Source organism: Musa acuminata, chromosome BXJ1-11, assembly GCF_036884655.1.
Source record: "Musa acuminata AAA Group cultivar baxijiao chromosome BXJ1-11, Cavendish_Baxijiao_AAA, whole genome shotgun sequence".
Taxonomy (NCBI): Eukaryota; Viridiplantae; Streptophyta; class Magnoliopsida; order Zingiberales; family Musaceae; genus Musa; species Musa acuminata.
In genome coordinates this window covers 4506022-4530096 of record NC_088337.1, presented here as the reverse complement: position 1 = coordinate 4530096, position 24075 = coordinate 4506022, and the positions used below count along the sequence as shown (strand labels likewise).

The 24075-nt window shown below is 36.7% G+C and overlaps 2 protein-coding genes across 2 annotated transcripts; both read left to right on the top strand.

Annotated features, from left to right (window-relative positions):
* The first annotated feature begins 758 nt into the window (after positions 1-758).
* LOC135596962 (protein indeterminate-domain 12-like) lies at positions 759-3179 on the top strand. The gene is made up of 3 exons (XM_065089292.1): positions 759-1049; positions 1369-1765; positions 2257-3179. The coding sequence occupies exons 1-3, from the start codon at positions 872-874 to the stop codon at positions 2921-2923; spliced, it is 1242 nt and encodes a 413-aa protein (XP_064945364.1). The 5' UTR covers positions 759-871; the 3' UTR covers positions 2924-3179.
* A 2487-nt stretch (positions 3180-5666) lies between these two features.
* Positions 5667-17322, top strand: LOC135596961 (autophagy-related protein 18a-like). The gene is made up of 4 exons (XM_065089291.1): positions 5667-6873; positions 11238-11439; positions 16617-16743; positions 16989-17322. Exons 1-4 carry the CDS (start codon positions 5923-5925, stop codon positions 17074-17076), a joined length of 1368 nt encoding a protein of 455 aa, XP_064945363.1. The 5' UTR covers positions 5667-5922; the 3' UTR covers positions 17077-17322.
* The last annotated feature ends 6753 nt before the right edge of the window (positions 17323-24075 follow it).

Sequence of the window (24075 nt, the reverse complement as noted above, 5' to 3'; positions counted from 1 at the left end):
TGCACATGCTGACCATGCTGCCCCTCTTGATAAGGACATGCTTTTGTAAAAGCAACCATCACTTACAACATGTATCATGTTCTTGTTGAACATTGTATAAACAACAATGATGCATGGTCATGCTTGTGAGCTCTGGCATATGAATTGCAATCATGGTTCTGAAATTGGAACAGGGTCATTCATGAGAGAAGCAACAGCAGAATGTGTTGACAAGGAGATTAAAAGCAGTGACAGAGAGCAATACTTATTTGACTCTGGAAGCTCAGTAGTTTGGACTTGTAGAAACTATGAGGTGCACGATTTGAGTTTTAGCTTAATCCTGTCCCTGCTATGCTTTGAGGACTTGGGTTCTTCTCTGTGGAATCATCTGCTGGTCTCTGACGTGTAAGACTGACAAAAGAGATGTTTTTATTCTGCAAACAAGTCCTTAACTCTCTGATGTTCAAGTTTAAGTGAAGAAAACATCAAATCTGAAGCATTAATTTTGAACTAATGAAAAGCAATTGCATCTCCTCTTTCTATAGATATTCACTAGAATATATATATATATATATATATATATATATATATATATATATATATATATATATATATATATTTCAGGGAATGGAGTTTGTCTTTGCTCTGATCCCTAAACCAAGTGAAGTAAATTACCATTCTGACTAAAGGACAACCAATGCATTCTTTAATGTCATCCAGATACACCTCCCCTCTTGCCATAAAAGAAACCCATATCATAAGCTCTTCTTCCTGGGCTTCATCACCAACAAAAAGGAGAAATAAGCTACCAGAGAGAGAGAGAGAGAGAGAGAGAGAGAGAGGAAGAGTTGTGCTGATTCCAAGTGCAAGAAGAGGGAGAGCATCGTTAACCATGTCAAACATCACAGGTGATGGAGGAAGCTTCTCATCTGGGACCAACACAGGAGAAGATGAGGTCCATAAGCAACGCCGTCTCTTCTATGGTTCACCGGCCGCCGCGGCGAACATCGATATCGCTGCTTCGCAGCTGCTGCCTGTGAAGAAGAAACGCAGCCTTCCGGGAACTCCAGGTGATGAGCAAGATCTCTCCTTGTTGTTTCTTGGGGTTGGTCATAGGGTCAATTATTGGTCGTGGCAGACTCTTCTTTGAGCTGCTCTTGAGAATTATTGAGGACAGAGTTTGAGAATAATCAATGGCTTCATATCCAACAGCTTGCGAGACTCTATTTCTCGCACTAATACTTACATAGCTGTACTTCAACAGTATTCATGCCCGTCCCTTAGAAGTTTCTCATCGCATCGATAGATCCGAGCATAGCAGTCAGAATTATGGATTACATAGGCAATTCTTGAGTTCCTCACTGGATATCTTGTGCTCGTCGTTCCTAGACCCGAACGCTGAGGTGATCGCGCTCTCGCCGACGACGCTGATGGCGACGAACCGATTCGTGTGCGAGATCTGCCACAAGGGGTTTCAGCGGGACCAGAACCTGCAGCTGCACCGCCGAGGCCACAACCTTCCATGGAAGCTGAGGCAGCGGAGCAGCGCGGAGACGAGGAAGAGGGTGTACGTCTGCCCTGAGCCCACATGCGTGCATCACCACCCCACCCGCGCTCTCGGTGATCTCACCGGCGTCAAGAAGCACTACTGCCGCAAGCACGGCGAGAAGAAGTGGAAGTGCGACAAGTGCTCCAAGAAGTACGCGGTGCAGTCGGACTGGAAGGCTCACTCCAAGACCTGTGGTAGCAGAGAGTACAAATGTGACTGTGGTACCATCTTCTCTAGGTTTGCATTTCTTCCTCCCTCTCTCTCAATACATTTAGAAGAACACCAAAGGTCCGCACGAAGAATGAAACTTACTGACCGACTAAATCTGGCATACGGAATAATATGTCTACTGTTTCCTAAGGTTACTGTAGCAGCATAAAAATGGTGGTGGTCAGAAAGATCGTCCCTGGTGGTTCGATTTCCTGCTTCCCACAAGTGGTGGGAAAAGTCTTCCAGTTTATTCTTGAGCTACGTGTGAGCTCAAAAGTTTGACCTAACATGGATAGGGTTCCCTGTGCAAGTTCAAACCTTCGGTATAGGCTTTGGTAGAAAAAGAAGACCGCCGCCTCCTTGTCTCCCCACGTAGGCAGCAAAGTCTTCCCCGCTGCCTTAATTACTTGGCGTGCTGAATGAAACACGTAACCTTGTCATCAAGTTTGGTATATTATTTTTTGTTTGGACTCTGAGATTGATTTCATTCTTTTCATGCTCACAATGCACGTTGACAGGAGAGACAGCTTCGTCACCCACCGAGCCTTCTGCGATGCATTGGCTCAAGAGAACCACAAGCTTAGCCAGCCTCTGATGGCCACCATGGCTTCGAGCTTGCAGGGGCATGTCCCCGGTCTCACGATGCCCGTTCAGCTCACCGACACCGACCACCTCATGCCGGGTTACATGGCCGGCGGCACGCTATCTGCCTTCTTGAACCGTCCTTCCACCTCGAACGTGAGAAGCCCGATGGGCTTCGATGGGCTGATCGAGGCCCAGATGTCCAGGCCCATGGCTCACGTGTCCGCGACGGCGCTGCTGCAGGAGGCGGAGCAGGTCGGTGGCGGCGGCATCGCCCATGGCATGATGCAGAACGGTGGTCTGGGTTCCGTGATGGCCCGGCCGGACAGTGCCACCGGCACGAGGCCATGCATCCCATTTAAGGCCCACGAGCTGTCGTATCAGATGGTTGGAGTTGGCGGCGCCCGATCGGGCGATCAGTTCTGGGAAGCTGATGGATCCCTGAAGCACACCGTGGACTTCCTAGGAGTCCGGGGAGAGAGGAGGCTCCAGCTGCAGCAGCAGCAGCAGCAGTTTGGAGGAGTTGGTCATGGTGAGAGGATAGAGAGTCTGCATCCACTGCAGCAGCAGATGGGGCACGGAGGCAGTCGAGCGGAGGATTGATCTATTAGAGAGACAGTGTCATGTATCATCCCTCTTCTTCTTGCCATGCAAGCTGGCTTCTCTTCTCGGCCATGAGATGGTAGACACAAAAGTAGCATAGTAGTAAAGTGGCTGCTCTCTCGGTTTGAAAGATCCAAAAAAAAATCAGAAATCAAATTTTCGATTTAACTTTGGATCCGTTCACTTTAGTAGTAATCAAACTTGTCTTCTGAAAGCACTGAAAGTTAAGAGGAAAAAAGAAACATTATTTTTATTTATCTTTTTTTTTTCTTTATAAAAAAGTATACAGTTTCTATTGATGATTCCCACCAGCTGAGTGGAATCTACGTGAAGGAAGGAATAGTCGGACGCCATCATGCAAAGCTTTGCTTAGTCCTTCTCTAACTAAACTATTGTTGTTCTACAAATGAAAGTTGCGTGCACCCCTCCCCCAACAAATAAATACATTGCATTGTAATTACAAATGATGAGCTATCAGTGTTGAACCTATGAGACATCTCTCACCTTATACAAATTTGAGTCATCCCTTTAGGTCCTTAGTAGAAAAAAAAAAAAATATATATATATATATATATATATATATATATATATATATATATATATATATAAACACTCAGCTCGCTTTTGATGATGTTTATCAAACGTGATAAAATATATTATAGATCTAATTAGATTTTGATGATGTTTATCAACTAATGAAAAAAATATAATTATGCTATAATTGATGAGAATACCTCTCTTAATTATTTATCGTTCTCGTCCATAAAACCTCTTAGGAATTTAGTATGGAGACATAAATAAATCTTCTTAGAGATTATAAATCTTCTATCATCTCTCCTTTCTATTTAATTCATCGATCATAGTGATCCCGTAAAAGATAGAAAGAGAGGAGAAGATGAGTCTGACTCTTCTTGTAGATCAACATCATTATATTTTTTGAATTCGAGGATGATGTTTTCGTAGATCAAATAAAAGTTTTTCTAGATATCGAAAGGTACACATCATAAATTTGATCTATTATTATTATTATTATTATTTAATTTTAATGATTCTAGTAATACATTATGATTTTTTTTATGCTTATAAGACCAAATCTAAGATTGTCTTCTTATCTGAATATACTTAAAAATAGAAATAGAGAAGATGATATCTCATTCAAGCTTTCAACATATAAGACTGAAAACATTTCTGAGATTAGAGCTAGCATTGAGCTTGTTGGATCATAAATTATTATTTCATGTTCATAATTTCCTAAGACAAAAAGATTGATTATCCTTCTTTTATAGAAAAATCATAAATTCATAGTCTTTTTTTACATCTGTTTTTTTAGCCGAGGTTAACTTAATATAATATTTCCTTTTAAGAAAACATAAACATAGTGCTTCATATTGTTGATAAAAGGAAAAAAAAAGGACCCAATGACTTCATGATTGAGCCAAACATCACATATCCTTTTGAAAATAATTCAACATATGTGAAATTTCATTTATGAGAAAATGACATCTCAGTGGCCCCCCAAAAAAATTAAATTATCCACATGACAAGGACACCTTTTAAGGTCTTTATATGGGTGAGACAATGATTTAATTGCAAACAAAAGGAATACCCCAAGGAAATGCAAAATAACATTTTACTCTTTATAATAATGGAGCAACAATCTTTGACACCCACTTCCATTTGCACCACCACCATCATTAAATAAGCTAAAGACAATGGGGATCACTTTATCCCAAAGTAACTTTAAAACCTCTATTTGGTACTACTAATATTCTCAAATACTTACTATCCCAATCCTCAAACACTTCAAATATAAAAATTTACAGATATAAGAAACAAACAACTCTTATCTAAACTCAAAAAAAAAAAAAACCCCAAAATCTAATGCTATAAAAAATAATCCTAAGTGCCAAAACTCCACATAATTTCAACTAGTTTTACTAATCTTATTAAGTAATTAGTCTCCACAACCCAAAAACTTGTTTATATACTTCTTTAACTCAAACAAACTAATATTAACTATTGATTATATATGCTAATTTTAACTTAAATAATTATTAATTTTTTAAGATATTGATTAGATTAGTTGATAAAAATTTTAACAGGATGATTTTGATATTGATTATATATGCTAATAATTCACCCATTAACTACCTTAAATTTGAGACTTCTTGAAATAAATAAATAAATAAAAGGATGATTTTTTTTCTAGAAAATATTCATATTTTTAGATATTTTCCAAAAGGTACCTTTCAAATGATACCATTAATTTAAAAATACATAAAATTTCCCTCAAAATATTTCTATCAAATATTTTTCTCATTTTTTTAACTGTTATGATATTTTCATTTGGTTTGCTTATAATATTTTTCGATAGTATTTATAATATTTTATTAATATATTAAAAAATACTATAAATATTATTAAAAATATTATAAGTGAGTCATTGAAATTATAAATCTATTTAAATCATTTATAATACTTTTTATGGTCAAAATTATAGATTTAACATTCGAAGAAAAAAATTTGAGGGACAAAAATTAAGTATTTTTTAAATTAAAATTACTATTTAAAAAAAATAAAAAAAAATTCGATGAAAAAAAATCTAAAATACGAATATGTTCTAAAAATATCTCCCATAAATAAATCCCTTAATCATGACGCAGAAAGGAACAAGAAAAATAAGTTGTAACCCAAATTTGGTAGGTGGGTTAACGTTACGACGTACACCCTTTCTCACTCCAAGAAAAGAATGCGCTGCTCTGTCTCTCCCGAAGCCCCCTCCCTCGTTTAGGCTCTCTCGTAATAGAGCACAGCCCCTGGGGCATAACCGTAATTGCGTTGCGGTTCCGTGTCTCTTTTACGGCGAACCCTCGACGCGGTGGCCTCCTCGCCGCCTCCGGTCCTCTTTGGCCCGCATACTTTTTATCCCTGAGCGGTCGATTTTGCCCCTTCGATACTAAGATTTACCGACCTATCGCGTCGTCTCTCTCGTCTCACCCATGGCTGCCCTCTCGATTCCTCCCTCCTCTTCTTCTTATCCTCCTCCTCCTCCTTTCACATGGGTGAACACCAGCCCTGACCCTGATCCTTCCCCCGTCTCTTCTCCCATGGATGATTCCCAGCCCTCTTCGATCGGTCCCGGCGAGGAGGAGCTCGACGCCCCCGAATCGTGCAGCGAAGTTGCGCCCGCCGTCGATCTCCCCTCGTCCGTCGAGTCGGCTTCCACGGCAGCCCCTCCGCCGCCGCCGCCGCCGCCGCCATCGCTCCTCCCCGCTCCGTCCTCGTCGTCGCCGCCGAAGGTGGTGGCCAACGCGGTGGCGCCGTCGCTTCTGCACCTCTCCTTCAACCAGGACCACGGCTGCTTCGCCGCTGGCACCGACAGGGGCTTCCGGATCTACAACTGTGACCCCTTTCGCGAGATCTTCCGTCGGGACTTCGACGGCGGAGGCATCGGCGTCGTCGAGATGCTGTTCCGATGCAACATCCTCGCGCTCGTCGGCGGCGGGAGTAACCCGTACTACCCGCCTAATAAGGTCATGATCTGGGACGATCACCAGAGCCGGTGCATTGGGGAGCTCTCGTTCCGGTCAGAGGTCCGCGCCGTTCGCCTTCGCAGGGACAGGATCATTGTGGTGCTTGACCACAAGATTTTCGTGTACAATTTCGCGGACCTGAAGTTGGTGCATCAGATTGAGACGGTGCCGAATCCCAAGGGCTTATGTGCTGTTTCACAACAGCAGGGTTCGCTGGTTCTTGTCTGCCCCGGTGGTCAGAAGGGGCAGGTTAGGGTGGAGCACTATGGGGCAAGGCGGACAAAGTTTATCATGGCACACGATTCAAGGATTGCTTGCTTCGCGCTGTCACAGGATGGGCGCCTGATCGCCACTGCAAGCACCAAAGGCACACTTGTTAGGATATTTAGCACAGTTGATGGGACACTCCTTCAAGAGGTTAGACATTGCATCGGATTATTTCCTCATGAATGTGAATCTTCTCTTTTGTTGTCTAATATCATATGGTATGCCATCACTATCTTTGTCTATTTTGTCAAGAATAAAAAACAATCAATTAGTAGTTTTGGAATACAAAGCTGTCAGCTTTTTGTATAAAACAGTTGCTCCATACTGAAATGGTTTTTTTCGAGCACTAACATAATCAAAACCTAAAAGGTCATCTTGATTGTAGTTAGATGTGCTGAACTTTGAAGTTTACTCTGAACTAATTGTCTGGTAGCTTTAGTTCTAATGAAGAAACAGTATATAACCTGCAAATTTTAATTCATTAAATTGAGATTGATCCAAATAGGAATATCTGGAGGTATTATTTTCAAGAATCATGGTATTGAGAATACTAAGCTGTATATTTTAATTAAATTTTGCGATTCAGATATAAAACCCAAAGAAGTGAATTATGCATTTAGTTCTCAAGTTTGAAATGTCACCTTGTTGCTCCTTATTACAATAAGAATTGAAGGGTAGTCATGCTTTTCCTTTGCTTTGATGAAGGTGAAAATAAAATCTCACTGATCCACATGGTTGTATGTGTTATCAACAAACTTCTTAGAGCAGTCTACCTAATGGGTAAAGAAAACTTGATTTTCTAGAAACTATGTTGTCATCCTTTTGAATATGTTAGCATCTTATACCACTATATTACCTATTTGAATTTGGAAATTTGCCTACCTCAAATATGTATGCTCCATGTTGAAGACTAGTAATGAGCTTCTACACTCTTGATGTGGATTTCTGCTCTTGGCCTTCATAAACCATGTTTCTTTTTTTTGTATTACGCTGCTGTAGTTTTATCATTAATTATCTCAAGTACAAGCTAGTAATGGGTACTTATGCAGCACAGATCTTTAAGAGTATAATATGAATAAAAGAAAAGAATACTTTTTTGTTATTCTTTCATGTTTAAATACTCATAAGAGTACTAGGTTTCTTAAATAATGTGATTTAGGCAACCAGTTTAGGCATTGCCTTTTTTTAAGCCAATAATTTCAATATCTAGCATTTATGTGTTACTTCTTTTAGTAGCGCTTATGGTTCCTTCTACATGATTCTGAAAATGCATTCTATCTAATTGAACTGATGAAATATATTAGATCTTGCAAATTAACTGTTGCAAATTGCTGCTTCTTTCCACAATGTCAATGTTTTTCAACCAAGAAAATAACTCTTCAAATCATGAAATGAATTAAAGAAGCATCAAATAATGAATAGTTTATTATACTAGTATCTAGAGTTTCTACTTCCACTAAAATGCATATTTCTTATCCATGTAAGGGCTACAAGTATATGAAAAGCACATACATCATGAATTTTTAATTTCCTTTTTGTCTTAAGATCATCACTTTTAGCAAAGAAGATCCTTAATTGGGTGTTAATATTGCTTCATAAAATCTCGAACACCAGCATGAAAAGCACTTCTCTCTAGATCTTTTGTCTTTTTATTTTCTGTCCTAACAAAAGATCAAAAAATTGCATAATCACTTCACTAGCTAGAGCTATGGGAAGGTATGATTTTATGTAGCTAAAAAAGGACACTATCATTTCTAAACATTATACATTTGATGCATTGCGTTGGAATTTGGTTAATTGGTACTTTAAAACTTGATGAACAAGGTGGAGGGTTTTGTTGGCCATTAGATCACTAATACCCAACATAAAACTATGTCAGATTTTATGAACATGGATCTTAATCGATTTTGAGTTAGGTCGTCACCCGGAGGTGACGCGAGGCACCTTCGTCACCTAAGTGTCTCGAATTGCAAACGGTGAGCTAGGAGCTCATTCGGAAGTTTCCCATCACATCAACACGCAGATGTGGTGCCAAGTAGACAAGGATTGCTTTGGACCAATGAGAATAAAGAAGTTAATCCAAAAACAAAGGATTAGGTTAGTAACTTGGAATATAGGAACACATTCAGGAAAGAGATTATAATTGGTATACACTATAATTAAAGGAAGAAAAAATATTCTTTGCTCACAAGAGATAAAGTGAGTAAGGGAAAAATCTAGAGAGATTGATAATATTGGATTTAAAGTTTGATTTACCGGAAAAGTTAAATACAGCTATAGTGTAGGAATTGTTGTTGATAAATATTTTAAGAACAATGTCATAGATGTAAAAAGATTTGGAGATAGAATTATAGTTCTAAAATTTGTCAGAGGACAAGATGTTTTGAATATCATTAGTGCTTTTGTCCCTTAAGTCGGATTAGATGATCAAACCAAAAGAGAATTTTGAAAAAACTTATATGATATCATTCAAGGAATACTTATAATCGAGAAACTTATTATTGGAGGAGATTTGAATGAACATGCAGGAAATATATATGGTGAATATAAAAAGATACATATGGGCTTTGGTTATCGGGAAAGAAATCAAGATGGTGGTATAATTTTGGATTTTACAACTTTGTATGATTTTATAATTATAAATACTTACTTTAAGAAGAGAGATGAACATTTGGTTCCATTTTTTTTCTAGACTGCCTACTCAAGCAATTTCATAAAATTGCTTAGTTAAAATAAAAGCATACTGGCATATCATATTGCTATTAATCATAATTGTGGCCGGATTGCTTTTCTTTTGTTTGCGTAGCTGTATGTTTGGTCTAAAAAAAGGTGATATTGGGTCGTTTAAGATTTTATTGGACTTCCATATATATATATATATATATATATATATATATTTTTTTTTTTTTTTTTTTGCTAGATGATGTGGGAATTTTATGTTTTATTTTTATATTGACTGAATTTGTTAGTTTAGGGAGGATTTACAAATATCATAAGTTGTAAATGACAGTCTTTTATTTGTTCACTTTACTACCTGTGATTTTCAAAGAGAAACATTGTCAAGTCATTTAAAAAAAATGGAAGAAGTCTAATTGGGCTTGATTGAATACTATATCCCTACAATGAAGTTGAAGCTTGATTGAAGAATCTATAAAGAAGGAAATCTATATCAATCAAGTATTTTTAAAGAGCCAAGTGAATAACAAATTTTAATTGATTAGGCTTGATTTATTGGATGTAGTTTTTCTTGATTGCATGTTTCTTAATTTCGTTTCCTTATTTTTTCGCTCTTGTATTTGGTAATCTACAGAAATGGACAAAATGATGTCCTGAAAAAATATGGTTGAACAATTAGAATTTGTCTTTGCCACATTATGTATATTGATGTAAGGCTGCATCCATATGAGTTATTCCTAAAGCCAAACCTAGTTAGGTACTTATTTTTGATGGTGTCATCATTCACGTACTAGACATGCGGATGTGTGAGAATTTATCTAGGAGAGTTAACCTCTAAGCCAGGTGAGTCTAGTACTTAATCAAAAATTTCCTTTTATTTGATCTGCTATTTTCTTTTTTTATTCCATTATACTCATCCTGAAAAAAATATTTTCTTTACTCTTCATTCTTTTTTTCTGCATCATATGGGTATCAAGAGCACTCATCCTACATCACTAGGTGGTTCTCATGAATGGTTGGGAGCTGCTTAGTCATTTAGAGGTTTTTTGTGTCTATGGATTGCTTAATTCCCTACGCAGCATCGCGAGTTATCATCACTATGTTTTTTCAGCCCATTTGTTTGCATGGTCATAGCAGTTAACTTATAAGCCAGTTGAGTCTGATACTTATCAAAAAATTTCTTTTATATTATGTGATATTTTCTTTTTTTTATTTCATTACACTCATGTTGTTGTACACTCATGTCCTAGAAACAGTATTTTCCTTACTCTTCATGCTTTTGTTGTGCATCATATAGGTATCAACAGAACTCATCCTACATTACTAGGTAGTTCTCATGAATGGTTGGGAGCTGCTTAGTTATTTAGAGGATTTTGTGTCTGTGTATTGCTTAGGTCCCTTGGCAGCATTGTGAGTTATCATCGCAATATGCTTTCAGCCCATCTGATTGATGGTCATAGCATAGGAATGCAAATTCCTTAGGAGGCTCTATAAGTTTATGTTTAATTAAGTGGTTTAGTGATTTTGTTGCAATTTTAGCTGTCGTTGTAATGGACCACACTACCATTTTGACCATAACTAAACTCTTTTTTGGATTGAGTTTTAGCAAATTTGAACTTAGTGATTGACCCAGGACAGCAAAATGTAGCATGCGACTTACTGAGCCCTTGTCCCAGAAAACCATAATAAGATTTTCATTTTATTTGAACTGAGCCCTTGTCCATGTATTCATTTTACTTATTCTTTAGCTGCTTACATCATTCATGCTTATCAGATTTACTTGGGCACTATTTTCTAATTTACTGTTTTTTGAATGTTATTAACACTTGGTGAAATAGGTTAGAAGAGGTGCTGATAGAGCAGAGATATATAGCTTGGCCTTCTCTGCTGACATGCAATGGCTAGCAGTCTCTAGTGACAAGGGTACTGTCCATGTATTCAACCTCAAGGTTAATTTGGGGTTGACTGCGAATGATAAGCCTCGCCCTGCATCAGATCCAAATGTGCCAACTGCGAGTTCACATCTTTCTTTCATCAAAGGTGAGCTTCATTTACTTGGAGAATTGCATGTACTTGGTGTTTCATATCACATTAACCATAAATTATCCTATTATCCAAGAAACAAATTATTCTCCTGGTGGTTGACAGCTCCTTTTATCATGAATAGTTCCATGTTTCTTAATGGAATAGGTGCTTCTTTAGGTTTTCCTTAGATTTGAAAAAGTCATTCTCATACAGGTGGCTTTCTAATTGCAATTCATAACAAACGAAAAGAATAGAAGCGCATTGAAGAGTTATGTTGCATTACTAGAAAGTGGTGGATAATCCTATGGTAGGGATAGATACTGGGTTGGCAATACTAACAAGTACAGCTAGATATGAACAGTACTTATTGGTTCGACAGTCTATTGGCACAAAGACCAAGATAAACTTAGTCTAAGCATACTTCTTGGTACAAATCTTGTACCAACATTAACTTTATTTATTTTTCTGATTTTTTATTTTTTTAAAACTGGGTACATACCAGCGTACCGACATAGTATGCCGGTATGGCTTGGACCTGTACCAATTTGGGCTAGGACTAATATAGATCTGGTACTTGAAATTGAAATCCTTGGATGGATGAACTTGCGAACATTTAAGATGTCATCGTGAATTGTGCTTTTTTTGTTATCTTCAGTTTTTTTTTATGAACTTGCCTATGATTTATTAGTTAATCTAGGCACATTCTAGCTGCTAGTGCCTAGCTGTTGCAGAACACTGCAGCAAGCAGTTTATGGCCTTCCAAGGCTTTTGAAGGTTCAGTAATTGACCAGCCACATGTTTTTGCCAATCGACCAACCACATTATTGGACAGGAAAGGTAACAAGTGGTGAGACTAAGAAGGAGATGAATATATCTTGCCATATAAAAAATGATGCCTTTGAATCAGTGTTGTCAAAGGCACTAAAATTCCAAAACAACTAGGCATTAGATGCATGCCCGAGAGAAGCAAGACGCTCACCAATGTAAAAAATTATTAAAAATATAATTAAAGATAAAGACAATCATTACATGAATTTTATTCCATTTTACATAACTTATGTAAAACATCAAATTACATAAGTTTAACTATTAAAATAAAGGTACTACCTATGGTTGCCATGATTTAGGATCCTAAAACTGCAGCGACAATCCAACAGGCTAACAATGATTATCCAGCAATTAACTATCGAGAATCAACAATCAACATCGAGGCTACATCGGCAAAATGCAAAAGCGACGAATAGGAGCAAGGGAGTTTGACTGAGTTCGATGAGCTTGGGATTAATTGACTTGCACTAGGGATGATCGAAGTGAGCACAGGGTGCCCATGCTCAAGTACTTACCTAGGTGACACCCAAGCCCAAGCGCCTCTCCTCGGTTGTAATGAGGCACTTGGGCCTCACCTCACCTTGCTCGAGCACCTAGGCAAGTGCCCATTAACATCACTGTTTGTGAATGTCGAGCACTATCTCCACATATTGAGAATGATCTTTATCCATAGTAGAGGCTTGCAACTTTCTCATTCCATGCAAATTTTGGAGAGCTTCAACTGGAGTTGAATTTTTCTATAGAATATTTTCCTCCTAGCTTCTTAGAAGACACAAGTAGTGGATGGTAATTTGAAGTAAATGTGTTTGTGATGGAGAGAGGAGAGTTTAAAGGGTTCTCATATGAATATATTTCATTTCCCTGCTTTTCATGTATGAAAGGTGGGCTTGCAGATCCCACACTACTGGTGGTCTTGTAAATCTCAAACTACTACAATAAAAGAGAGGTAGGATAACAATTGACGATGAACTAAAATAGTTGAAGCTGCTCATCTATCTGAGCCAAATTTCCTTGTTACCATGTTACACTGACCCTGTAAAAGTGATAAGATCCAGTGATTTAAAAAGCGTTAGGCGCCAAAAGGTGCCAAGGTGCAAAAACGCCCAAGGCGCTAGGCGCTTGCCCGAGCGAAACGATGCGCTAAAATATATAAATTAATTAATAAATATAATTATTTAAATAAAAAATATAATATTAAATTAAAAAATCTTACAGAATCACAATATCACATTAACAAAAAATCTTAAAATTCAAAACAATAACAATAATTTTAAATAAATAAAAATTAGCAGTATTAAAATTAAAATAATATATTATTAATCTAATAAATAAAAAAATATTGTTACTAGTATACAGTTAACAGTATACTGTTAATATACAGTTAACAGTATACTATCGAGTCCATGTGAGTAGAGGGAGTAAGAGTAACAGTAGCGGCAATGGCAGCAGGAGCGGGAGTGACGATAGTAGCAAGCAGCGACAGCAGCGGTAGTGGCAGCGGCAACGATAGTGGTAGCAGCGAGCAGCGGCAGCGGCAGCGGTGTAAGAGTAAGATCGAGGTTGCTGACTGAGAGAAGCAGCAGTGGTAGCAAGAGCGGCGATAGTGACAACGGTAGCAGCGACAGCAACAGCGGCAACGGAGAGCAACGACAACGAAGACATGCAACGATAGCGGAGAGAGGCAGCGACAGAATCGCGAGCAGGGTTAGGGTTGGGGAAGTCGCGAGAGGGATGTTGGAAGGCTGATATCGATGCTTTAGTTAGTTCAATCGAACCAACTGAAGCACCGGAGACCGAACCAAACATAAAACATTGGTTCGGTCGCTTGGTTTAACCCGGGCGCTCGCCCGAAGCGCTCGACGCTTGGGCTCGGGCGAGCGCCTAGGCGGCGCCTCTTTGAAGCGAGACGCCTGGACATGAAGCGAGGCGCTCGGGCCTTGCCTCGCCTCACCCGAGTGCCTAGGTGAGCGCCCGAGCGCCTATTGAAATCGCTGATAAGATCAACATAGTGATTAGCAAAAAAACATGTGAATTATTAAGAATCATTTGTTTCTTGTTTGGCAGAAAATTAAACCATGTGAAACCAGTATGATCAACTAGTATAAATGTGAGGTTTTAAAGAATCTTTCTGGAAGAACTGGCTGTGAACAAAGAAGTATTACAAAGTACAAACTTATGTATGTATCTGGCTGCAGCATAATACCAATTCCTTTTATGATTCTTCTTAGGTGACTGTACCATTAGTGTGATTGAATTTTGTTGCTTCTTTTACAGTTACCTATCGTGTCTGCGTGTTGAAAATTTCAATCAAGTATATGCTGAGTAAAAAAATACATGTTACTATAAGTCCAAGTAGTAGAAGTTTTCAGCAGTTTGAACTTTAAAGTTTAAACTACCCATTTCATCACAACAGTTCTTGTTCTAGAATAAATTTATGCTGCTATAGTTGTGATCCACTAGAATAGATGAAATCATTTCTAAAATGTGCCTACTTTTTTTCTCTGCATAAACCAACCAATCGGTGGGATGCCATTGGTGAGCTGATCACTAAAAACACAGACTAATTGGAAAAGAACTCCTTCGGCCTTCACCAACATCCTGGCTGTCTTTTCTTGACCTGGCATGCTTATTGGGTTCTGTGACAAATCACTGTACATTTGATAGAATAGCTCTAATTCAGTGGCCCAAGTGTCTTGAATCATACATTGAGATTGGCAATAAATAGAAAGAGAATAGAGGGAAAAAATGATTATATTACATGGATATGAGATGCTGATATGACACCATACAGATGTACTGACGCATCAAATTACCGTACAGTACGGATAGACCAGTTATAATATAGTGCTAGAATATGTAGTCAGATACTGGTTAAATATCAACAAATAATTAAGTAGCATCGGTATCCTATTCATCACGAAAATAATTATAAGTAGAACATAGTACTTTAAGAATATAGACTAGATAGCAAGAATTTATTATAAATAAAGATCATTGTCTTAATTTTGTTAAATCTGATTTATTTTTTTAACAACATAAAGCAATCTATCTATTTGTGCATCCATCTTATTTACAATATAATATCAACTTTGAAGAAAATAATGTTTCCCAAAGGAGTAGCTGCTAAATATCCCCAAGCTACTCTATATCCAATCTTTTTAATATTTATTTTAAAATTTGTTGTATCAAGGAAATACCCTGCATGTATGTAGGAGAATCTCACTGATACCATATTGGACATGCTTCCTATGCATGCAGCAAGCAGTTTTAGCTATGCATGTCTCATAGGATAGGTGATCGAATGAACAGCTACACCATTTTTTATGAACTGGATTGGACCAAGGCATTGCAAGCTGACCCCAAATAGTTAGGACTTATGCATTTGTTGTTGTTCTATGAAAGAAGCAGCATGTGGCAATGATGGAAGAGAAACCATATGGAATAAAACAACAATGGGATGTGGATGCTGACAGGATATATTAGACATTTTACCAAATGATAGCAAAATTTGGAAACCCAGGTGTATGCTATATGCTACCATTCATGACACGATCGCTCTTGTAAAGATAGATCATTTTGACCTAGTAGTTTTTGTTCAGTTGAGTTGTCAAGGGTCTCACGTTGGGTGATTCCTAATTGTGACTATCCAAGTCTTATTTAGGCAATCTTGCTTCTGTGACACTTGGATTGACAAGTGGACCTCTTCATTTTTCTTGGTTGTCAAGTTCACATACCCAAAATCAGCATTGTGTTCCAAATTATCCACAAGTTTGCCCAAAAATTAATTTCATCAGTTTCTTTCTAAGATACCTTTTTTTAGTATAATTCAAATTATCAGTGGTCAACAACATTATTGTAAGCAATTTATCAATTCTCTGAGGCAAAATTTGCTATCTCACTGCCTACCATATGATTTGTTAGAACTACAGCATCTTCTTAGTAGTTATTTATAACTTCTGTTTCTTGCAAATTTGTTCCTGGAATCTGGGTTTCTTGCTCAGCCATAGATTGTGTGCTTCATAGTCTTTGGTTTCCTTAATTGTCGCTTGTGTAGAGACAGCAAACACTGAGTTATTAGACAAGATCTATCTGTACCAACACTGATCCAACTGTTTCTTGTAACTCGTCTGGTGCTGTTGTGGATCTATCCAGGCTAGAAATTGTTATATCTATCTGTACCAAAATGGACTTCTAGTGTCAATGTTAATCTCTTCGAACTGCTGTTATCCCTTGAGATTTTCGATAAGTAAAAAAAAAAAGAAACCTCATTTGGTTTTAGGTGTGCTGCCAAACTTATTTGACTTCTTCTGCTTGGCAAAAATTAGTGAAATACATTGTAACATGAAGGTATTTCATTGTTTTAGGTGTGCTGCCTAAATATTTCAATTCTGAATGGTCAGTAGCACAATTCCGATTGCACGAGAATTCACAATACATTGTTGCATTTGGCCACCAAAAGAACACGGCTGTCATCCTTGGTATGGATGGAAGGTATGCAGTTCATCTTTTCATGTATTCTTTGCGGATCACGAAGTGTTATGCATGCATACACCAATTATGCATATATGCACACACATATCTTAGGGCTGGGTTCCGGAGATTGTTTTCAGTACACCTTTTGCATGGTAACGAGAGGAAAAGCATTGCCTGGGAGGGAGCTATGGAGTGGGTTTGTATTTGTTCTCGATTTGTCTTTTTGGGTATTGATATGTTGTTCCTTTGGGTTGTGCTTGCAGTTTCTTTCGATGCCAATTTGATCCTGTGGCCGGTGGGGAGATGACACAATTGGAATGCTACAATTTTCTGAAGCCAGAAACATTTTAGTAGCAGGTTTTGTCTTTGCCTCTACGGCAAATTTCCTTCTCTTTTCTTGTTAAAAGGACAATAATAATTTGTATATATAATGATATTGGCCTGTAAAATTGTGTCTCGTAGATAACTTATGTGAATGACGGATGATAAGATGATGCATATTTGCCGATCTTGTTATGGTTCCTCCGGTACATCTGTATTTAAATTTCACCTAAAATGTTTATGGACAGCATAATCATCATAAATATTCCTTTTTCAGTTGCATGCAAAGTTACTGGAGTTTCTGGGTGGGTGCTCACACTGGTGCATATCGATCACATAATAAAGCTGCTTTTACTTTTTAAGTTTTTCTTTCAGACTCTTTATTTATTTTTTCCAAAACAAGAAAATAAAATTATTTTTTTTTTCTAAATAAAGGGCAAATTCTCTAAAACTACCATAGTATATATATTTTTTCTTATTCTAAATTCTATTTAATAATTTTTATATATCTATGAAAATTTGTTTGATAGTGGTATATCGGATTTATTTATAAAAAAAATTGAGTGCTGGAAACGTGGTTCATTAACTTTTATACCTACAACATTAACGAGGTTATAGTGCATCAAAGTCACTTATTAAAGGTTGAGTTCTTAAAATATTATCTAATATAATTTTTTTTAAAGATGATAGTTGACTTAGTTGATAAAGATTTTATCGTAACTTTTTTGGATCAAAATCTGACTTCATCATTATATAGGGTTAATTATCTTTATAATTAATTTCTTTTAGTATTTTGATTATTATACTTTTAAAAGATTTTTATATTTATGAAAGTGAAATATTGATATCTATATATAATATTAAAAATATAATTTTATAGGATTAAATATCAAGAATGAGTAGGATTTTTGTTCGTTAAATATTTTATTTTTGTAAATATAAAGATATCAATATAATATTTAAAAATATATGAATTAAAATATTAAAATAGTTAATTACAAGTGATAATCTATAATTAATCTTCATTATATATATATATATATATATATATATATATATATATATATATATATATATATATATATATATATATATATATATATATATATATAAAACTAACTTGGAAAGGATAAATCAAAAGCTGAGGAAAGGCTTCAGTCCGTGACAAAGAGGCATGCTTCAATTTGGATGAGAGAAAGAAAAAGGTGGAGAGCATATCCAGCTGCAGCATCACTTTTCTGAAAGCTTGCCTGTTGCTTTCACCCATCGACAAGCAAGCAGCTGAAAAGAGATTCACCAACTAGCTAAGAGTAAGTGCAGCACCAAAAACAACTATGTTCCTCTCGAAGTTGCAGACACCCTTCTTCTTCTTCTTCTTTTACTGTGTCTTTACACCTGAAGTTTAATGGAAGGAAGAGGAGACCGCTGTGGCGGCGTCCTTGTGTCCTTATGAGAACCCACCCACAGTGAGAAGATGTGATGGCATCAACAGACGTGGAGAGAGAACGGGATTCTCTTGCCAAAGGAAAGGAAGAACTTGCGCTTGTTGTGCCCTAGTCCATGTCAAGAGATGCCTACTAGCATCTCTCTAATTTATGGTTCATCTAATTGTAACATTTTAGAATTCTTTGATTAACTAAATTATATATATATATATATATATATATATATATATATATATATATATGTGTGTGTGTGTGTGTGATGTAAATCCATCATTGTTTTCATGCAAGCATTGCAAGAACAATGAGAATATATTGGCAAAAGGAAAAGGTTTTCTACTTTGGGAAAAAAATGAAATCTTTAAATCATTGTAATGTTTTACAATTTTTTGGTTCTCAAATGTTTTAAATCATCTCTTTCCTTCGCATGTGTGACCTCATTCATATTAGAATTTTGAAAATGGGCATATATAATTTTAAGGGTTTTGTAAATGTTCTTTAAACAAGAAAGATGGGTCTTTCTTTTCTGTTTTATTTATTTATTTAGTTTGCTTCCCATATTTTTCCCTAATAATTTATTTTGCCTCCTTATATCTTTTCTCCTCTTCGCGTCTTACTAAGCAAATGATCCAAAAAGAACACCATCAATACTTTAAAAATTATTCTTTGTATTCATTCCTTCGTACTTAATCTTCTTTCTTCTCAATCTTAATATAGTTAAAGATATATGAACAACTCAAAGTAAAAAAGATTGATGCACTTGATAGAGGTAAACTAATGGTCCAATTAGCCATAATTTTACTCTAATAACAAAAGCTCAACTAGAAGGATTCCTAATCATCAATCACCTCCATTTGCCCAAAAATAGGTTTTACTGTAGATATCTATATCCAAATTTGACTCGTATTATAGACGAACCAATTTATTTTGATCACAATCCAATCTACCATATCTAGATGCGCCTCAAGTCAAAAAGATCCGATCTATTACTATTCTAGTCCGAGTTAGATTCATAGAGAGAGGAGTCCAATGCAATTGTCCTAACATGATTAGCAAGCGGCCTAATTTGATTTAGAAGGGTTTAAATAGGTATAAATGGTGATCCTGTGCATCCTAGTATATTGTGTTGGGCCAAAATACCCCCCTTTGGGTTCTATTGGATGGATCCTCTAATTTATTTGGGCTTGGGCTCAATTACAGCCCATTTGTATCTTATATATCATCGATAAATGATTTATTTAAGTTTCATGTCACAAAAATATTATAATGCAATAGCAAACTTGCTTCATTATGATCATCAAATCAAGATCAAGAGTTTAGGACCTAATCAACCTTGAGTGGTTCAAAGATATTTTTGAAGGATATGAGAACTTTTTATTATTGGATTTAGGAAAAGTATAATTTAATTTATTAGCAATGATAATTTTGTTAGTAATACTTGCAAGTTAATAATGTGAGTGAGGATACGTGTGACATGATACAAAGTCTTTTTGCATATTATTATTATGATATTTTTTATTTTATGTTATATATATATATATATATATATATATATATATATATATATTAATTATGATGTCAATGGATCTGTGCAATAGGAATCAAATCGTGAAGAGTTCACGATAATAAGATTGATTTACCTTTAAATATGGATCCTAAATAATCTTGATTATAAGTTACTCGATAGAAATATCGAGATAACTAGATAGACTGGTGTATTATATACCCGTTTATATGATAGAGATGGTTGGTCTCGTAGTTGCTCGTGTGGGGACACTATGGCTACAGGTGCTCATTAGAAAATATGTTTACTAATTAATCCACTTATAGAATACTAGATAGTTGATAATACCTCATTGTTAAACAATAATTTCATCGTCCCAATGGAATACCTAGTCCTTAGACTTAAGACACAAAAGATGTCTTGTATGAGTAATCTACTCTTTGATACTAGACTTATAGGTTTAGAAAATTCAGATCTAGTATAATCGGTCATCAGGAGTGACAACCAATCTTACGAGAGCTATTAAGTGTCGATAGAGGATAATCCGCTCTTAATATCAAAAGAGAAATATCTCATGTGTTCTTGCTCAAACAAATCCTTAGCCAAGGTAATTCGAATTGAGACAGAAAGAGTTTTTCGAGAGAATCCGATTAGAGTGAGACTAAATGAGAAACCGTATGAGCATGATAGTATCATGTCCGGTGTATAGTCTCTAGGATATTAGATGAATGTGAGACTATAAGTACATGACAACCGAGGATAGATATGTCCAAAAATTGGATTCTTATGTATCATCTAGGGACTACGGTGTAGTGGTCTAATACATCCGCAGTCGATGAGTTGAGTGAATTATTATATGAATAATAATTTACGGAGCAAGAATGAGTTCTGACAAGTATAATTTACGGCTAGCTCGATATTGAGCTTAGAGGGTTATACACATATAGTAGGTACTGCGACGAGTAGAGGTTCGGATATGAGATATCCGCTAGAGCTCCTATCATATTGGATATCTAATAAGCCTCTTAATTATTGGATCCAGATCTAATAAGAGCCAATGAGAAATTATTGAATAGAGATCCACTAATCTAATAGGCTTAGGTAGTTGGATGAAGATCCAATACCCAATAGAGTAGGATCCATTATGGTTAAGTTGATAAAGAGCCTCTATAAATAGAAGAGAACTAAAGGGTTATAGGTTAGGCTTCTTGGTTGGCACCTCTTATTTTTCTCTCCTCTTTTCCTCCTTAACCAGTAGGTGTAGAGATTTTGGTAGCGATTTAAGGAGCATCTTCATAGCCCCTATCACGTGGATTACCGCTAGAGAGAGGACGCTTGACCTCCTTCATCTTCTCTTACATATCTACAAAAATTCAAGGATGTACACCTTTATTATGACAAGTATCTTTATGCATCAATCTTCGCACGATGACAAGTATCTTTTTTATTTTATATTCTTCCTACACCTTTTATTATGAATCCTTCGATTAGGAGAAGAAAGTAATTCATTATAATGAAAGGGCTAAGTAAAAATTTAATGATGATGTTATCACAAATACTTCTAATAAGGAAAGAAAATAGTTCGTTTCGAGAGGCTAAGTAAAAATCTAATGATGGATGATGTTATCACAAATATTTTGGTTAGGAAAAGAAAATTATTTGTTCTAATAAGATGCTCCAATAAATTCTAATAAAAGTTTAATGATGATGTTATCACAGATACTTCAAAATAAGGAAAGAAAATAGTTTGTTCGGAGAGACTTAGTAAAAGTCTAATGATGGATGATGTTATCACAAATATTTCGGTTAGGAAAGGAAAATTATTCGTTCTAATAAGATGCTCAATAAAAGTTTAATTTTCTTAGTTTTGATACTGATTTTTAAGTATAATTTGAAGCCGTCCAGAAACATTTTGACACAGCTTTTACACTTGTCTATCTCAAGTAACTCTCATGTGTTTCTACTACTCATCACATGATTAAACACCTAAGCAACTTTTTATTGGCTTTAAACTAATTTAGTCTTGGTAATTTATGTAACCTACTAAACTCAAGGATAAGATAGATAGATCGTTCATCGATCTCTTAAAGATAATTCCAAGGAAATGTTCTCTGTGAAATATCAAATCTACGACTGGAGAACATACAATGGGTTGACATATTGGATACAAACGAGAGTGATGCATGACAGAAAGATGAACTCAATCAATTCGATACATCACGCCCAACCCATCCCTATCATACTCAACAATTGTCTCTGCTGCCATAATAAAATTGAGTCCCTATATTTTCTCGAATATACATATTTGCTCGACCTACCTTTAATTCTATAATTTGGCAGATCATATGATCTACATCATTTTTTTGGAGTCAGTGATTCGATCTCTGTGTGCCTCTACTGCTCTTTCTCTCTTTCATTCTTTTCTGGCTTTAACTTTCTATCGTGGAAGCCATTTAGTGCAGCGAGGATGAGTTCTCCTTTTCAGCGGTCACTAAGGAACAGGCTTAAGCATTAAGCTGATGCAATGGCCAATAATTCTTGCGGATAACTATGTATGTGGTGGGATCACCTGTTTGATCGGATGGCCAAACAGTCGAAGAACTCTCTTGGGAACTACTTTCTCTCTCACTGCTCTATCTGGTACCCGAGGTTGAAGACGTTGAAGCTTTTGGAGTCACAACCCACACAGCCTTTTGTTCAGTGGGATTTCTACTTTAGCCATCGAGCAGATGAAGCTGAGAGCTCCATGTACATCATCATCATCAGGTCCCCTGTTGCCACCATTGGATTACTATACCTATCGATTCTCCTTCGTGAAGAGCAACCAGGGAAGCTGAAGCCCAGGGCTGTGGCTGTAGACCCAGAGGCCATCGGTGTCAGTTTCAGAGGACACTGGAACCCCTGTACCTAACAGTCAACGAGATCATTTCAGTGTACATCACTTCCCTCTCTCTCTCTCTCTCATCAAAAGAAGTGGAGTCACCTCACAGCTTCTGTCCTGAGCTTGCCTGTGGTGGCAGGTTGAGTTAAACTTAACATGAGGTGAATCCTCAGTTTACTGCTGAGAACAAGTGAGATTAGACTCAACAGCCAGAATGTTCCACTTGCTTTGGCTTCAACCCTTCATCTCAAAGGATGCAACCAAAATCGAAGAGCACACGAAAGAATGCCAAAAAAAGTGTTCTTCCTGCTCCGATAGAAAACCGCCCACCTATCTATCTATTGGTGTTTCCTTTTGCTTTGGCAGAGCCACCGATGCAGAAGACCTCTGGCTTTTCACAGTGCACACCATATAAGTCACAGATTTGTGGCCAAAGTAAGAGAAGAGGAAAAGTAATTCAAACACCAGTTGCCTTTTGGCCTTTTTCAGAATTCACTTGCTTTTTCTGTGATAAAGAGCTGAGGGTAAAGGCTGCTGCTGCCACCATTGAATGAAGGACTGATTGTTAAACAGTGAAAGCTTGGTGCAGAAGATTTCTCTGCAACTCAGTCATCTCATCTCGCATAAGCTATGTGCCGACCCATCCATTACAGCATCATTTGACAGGGAAAGATAAATTAATGCCTAACTAATAAGCTCACATATTTCTCTCGGAAGATGAGGGAATCACTTTGCCTGCAAGAAAGGACATGCTTCTCTTCATATGCATGTCTCTGGTTGGTGGCATCATATGATTGGAGGTTTTGTTTGGTTATTTCATGCACGATGGCTTTTCCTTCTTAATAATGAAGTTTCCTTTTGGCAGCATTTACGCCTCTCTTATTGATCAAAGTTTGTAATCATTCCCATGAAGAATGATCACCAACCGAGAGTCAGAATACGTATAGAAGAAGAAGAAGACGATTTGATGGATCCTACGATTTCATCAAATGAATTCTTTTTGTTCTTATTCAGCTTTCCTTTCTTTCTTTCTTTTTTCCTTTTTCTTTTCTTTTACTAAAAGGGTGTAACTCTCCGTACAGCATTCATTGATCATCCTTCAATAATACCAATGGATCTCTCTCTCTCTCTCTCTCTCTCTCTCTCTCTCTCTCTCTCTCTCTATATATATATATATATATATATGTATATGTATATGGATT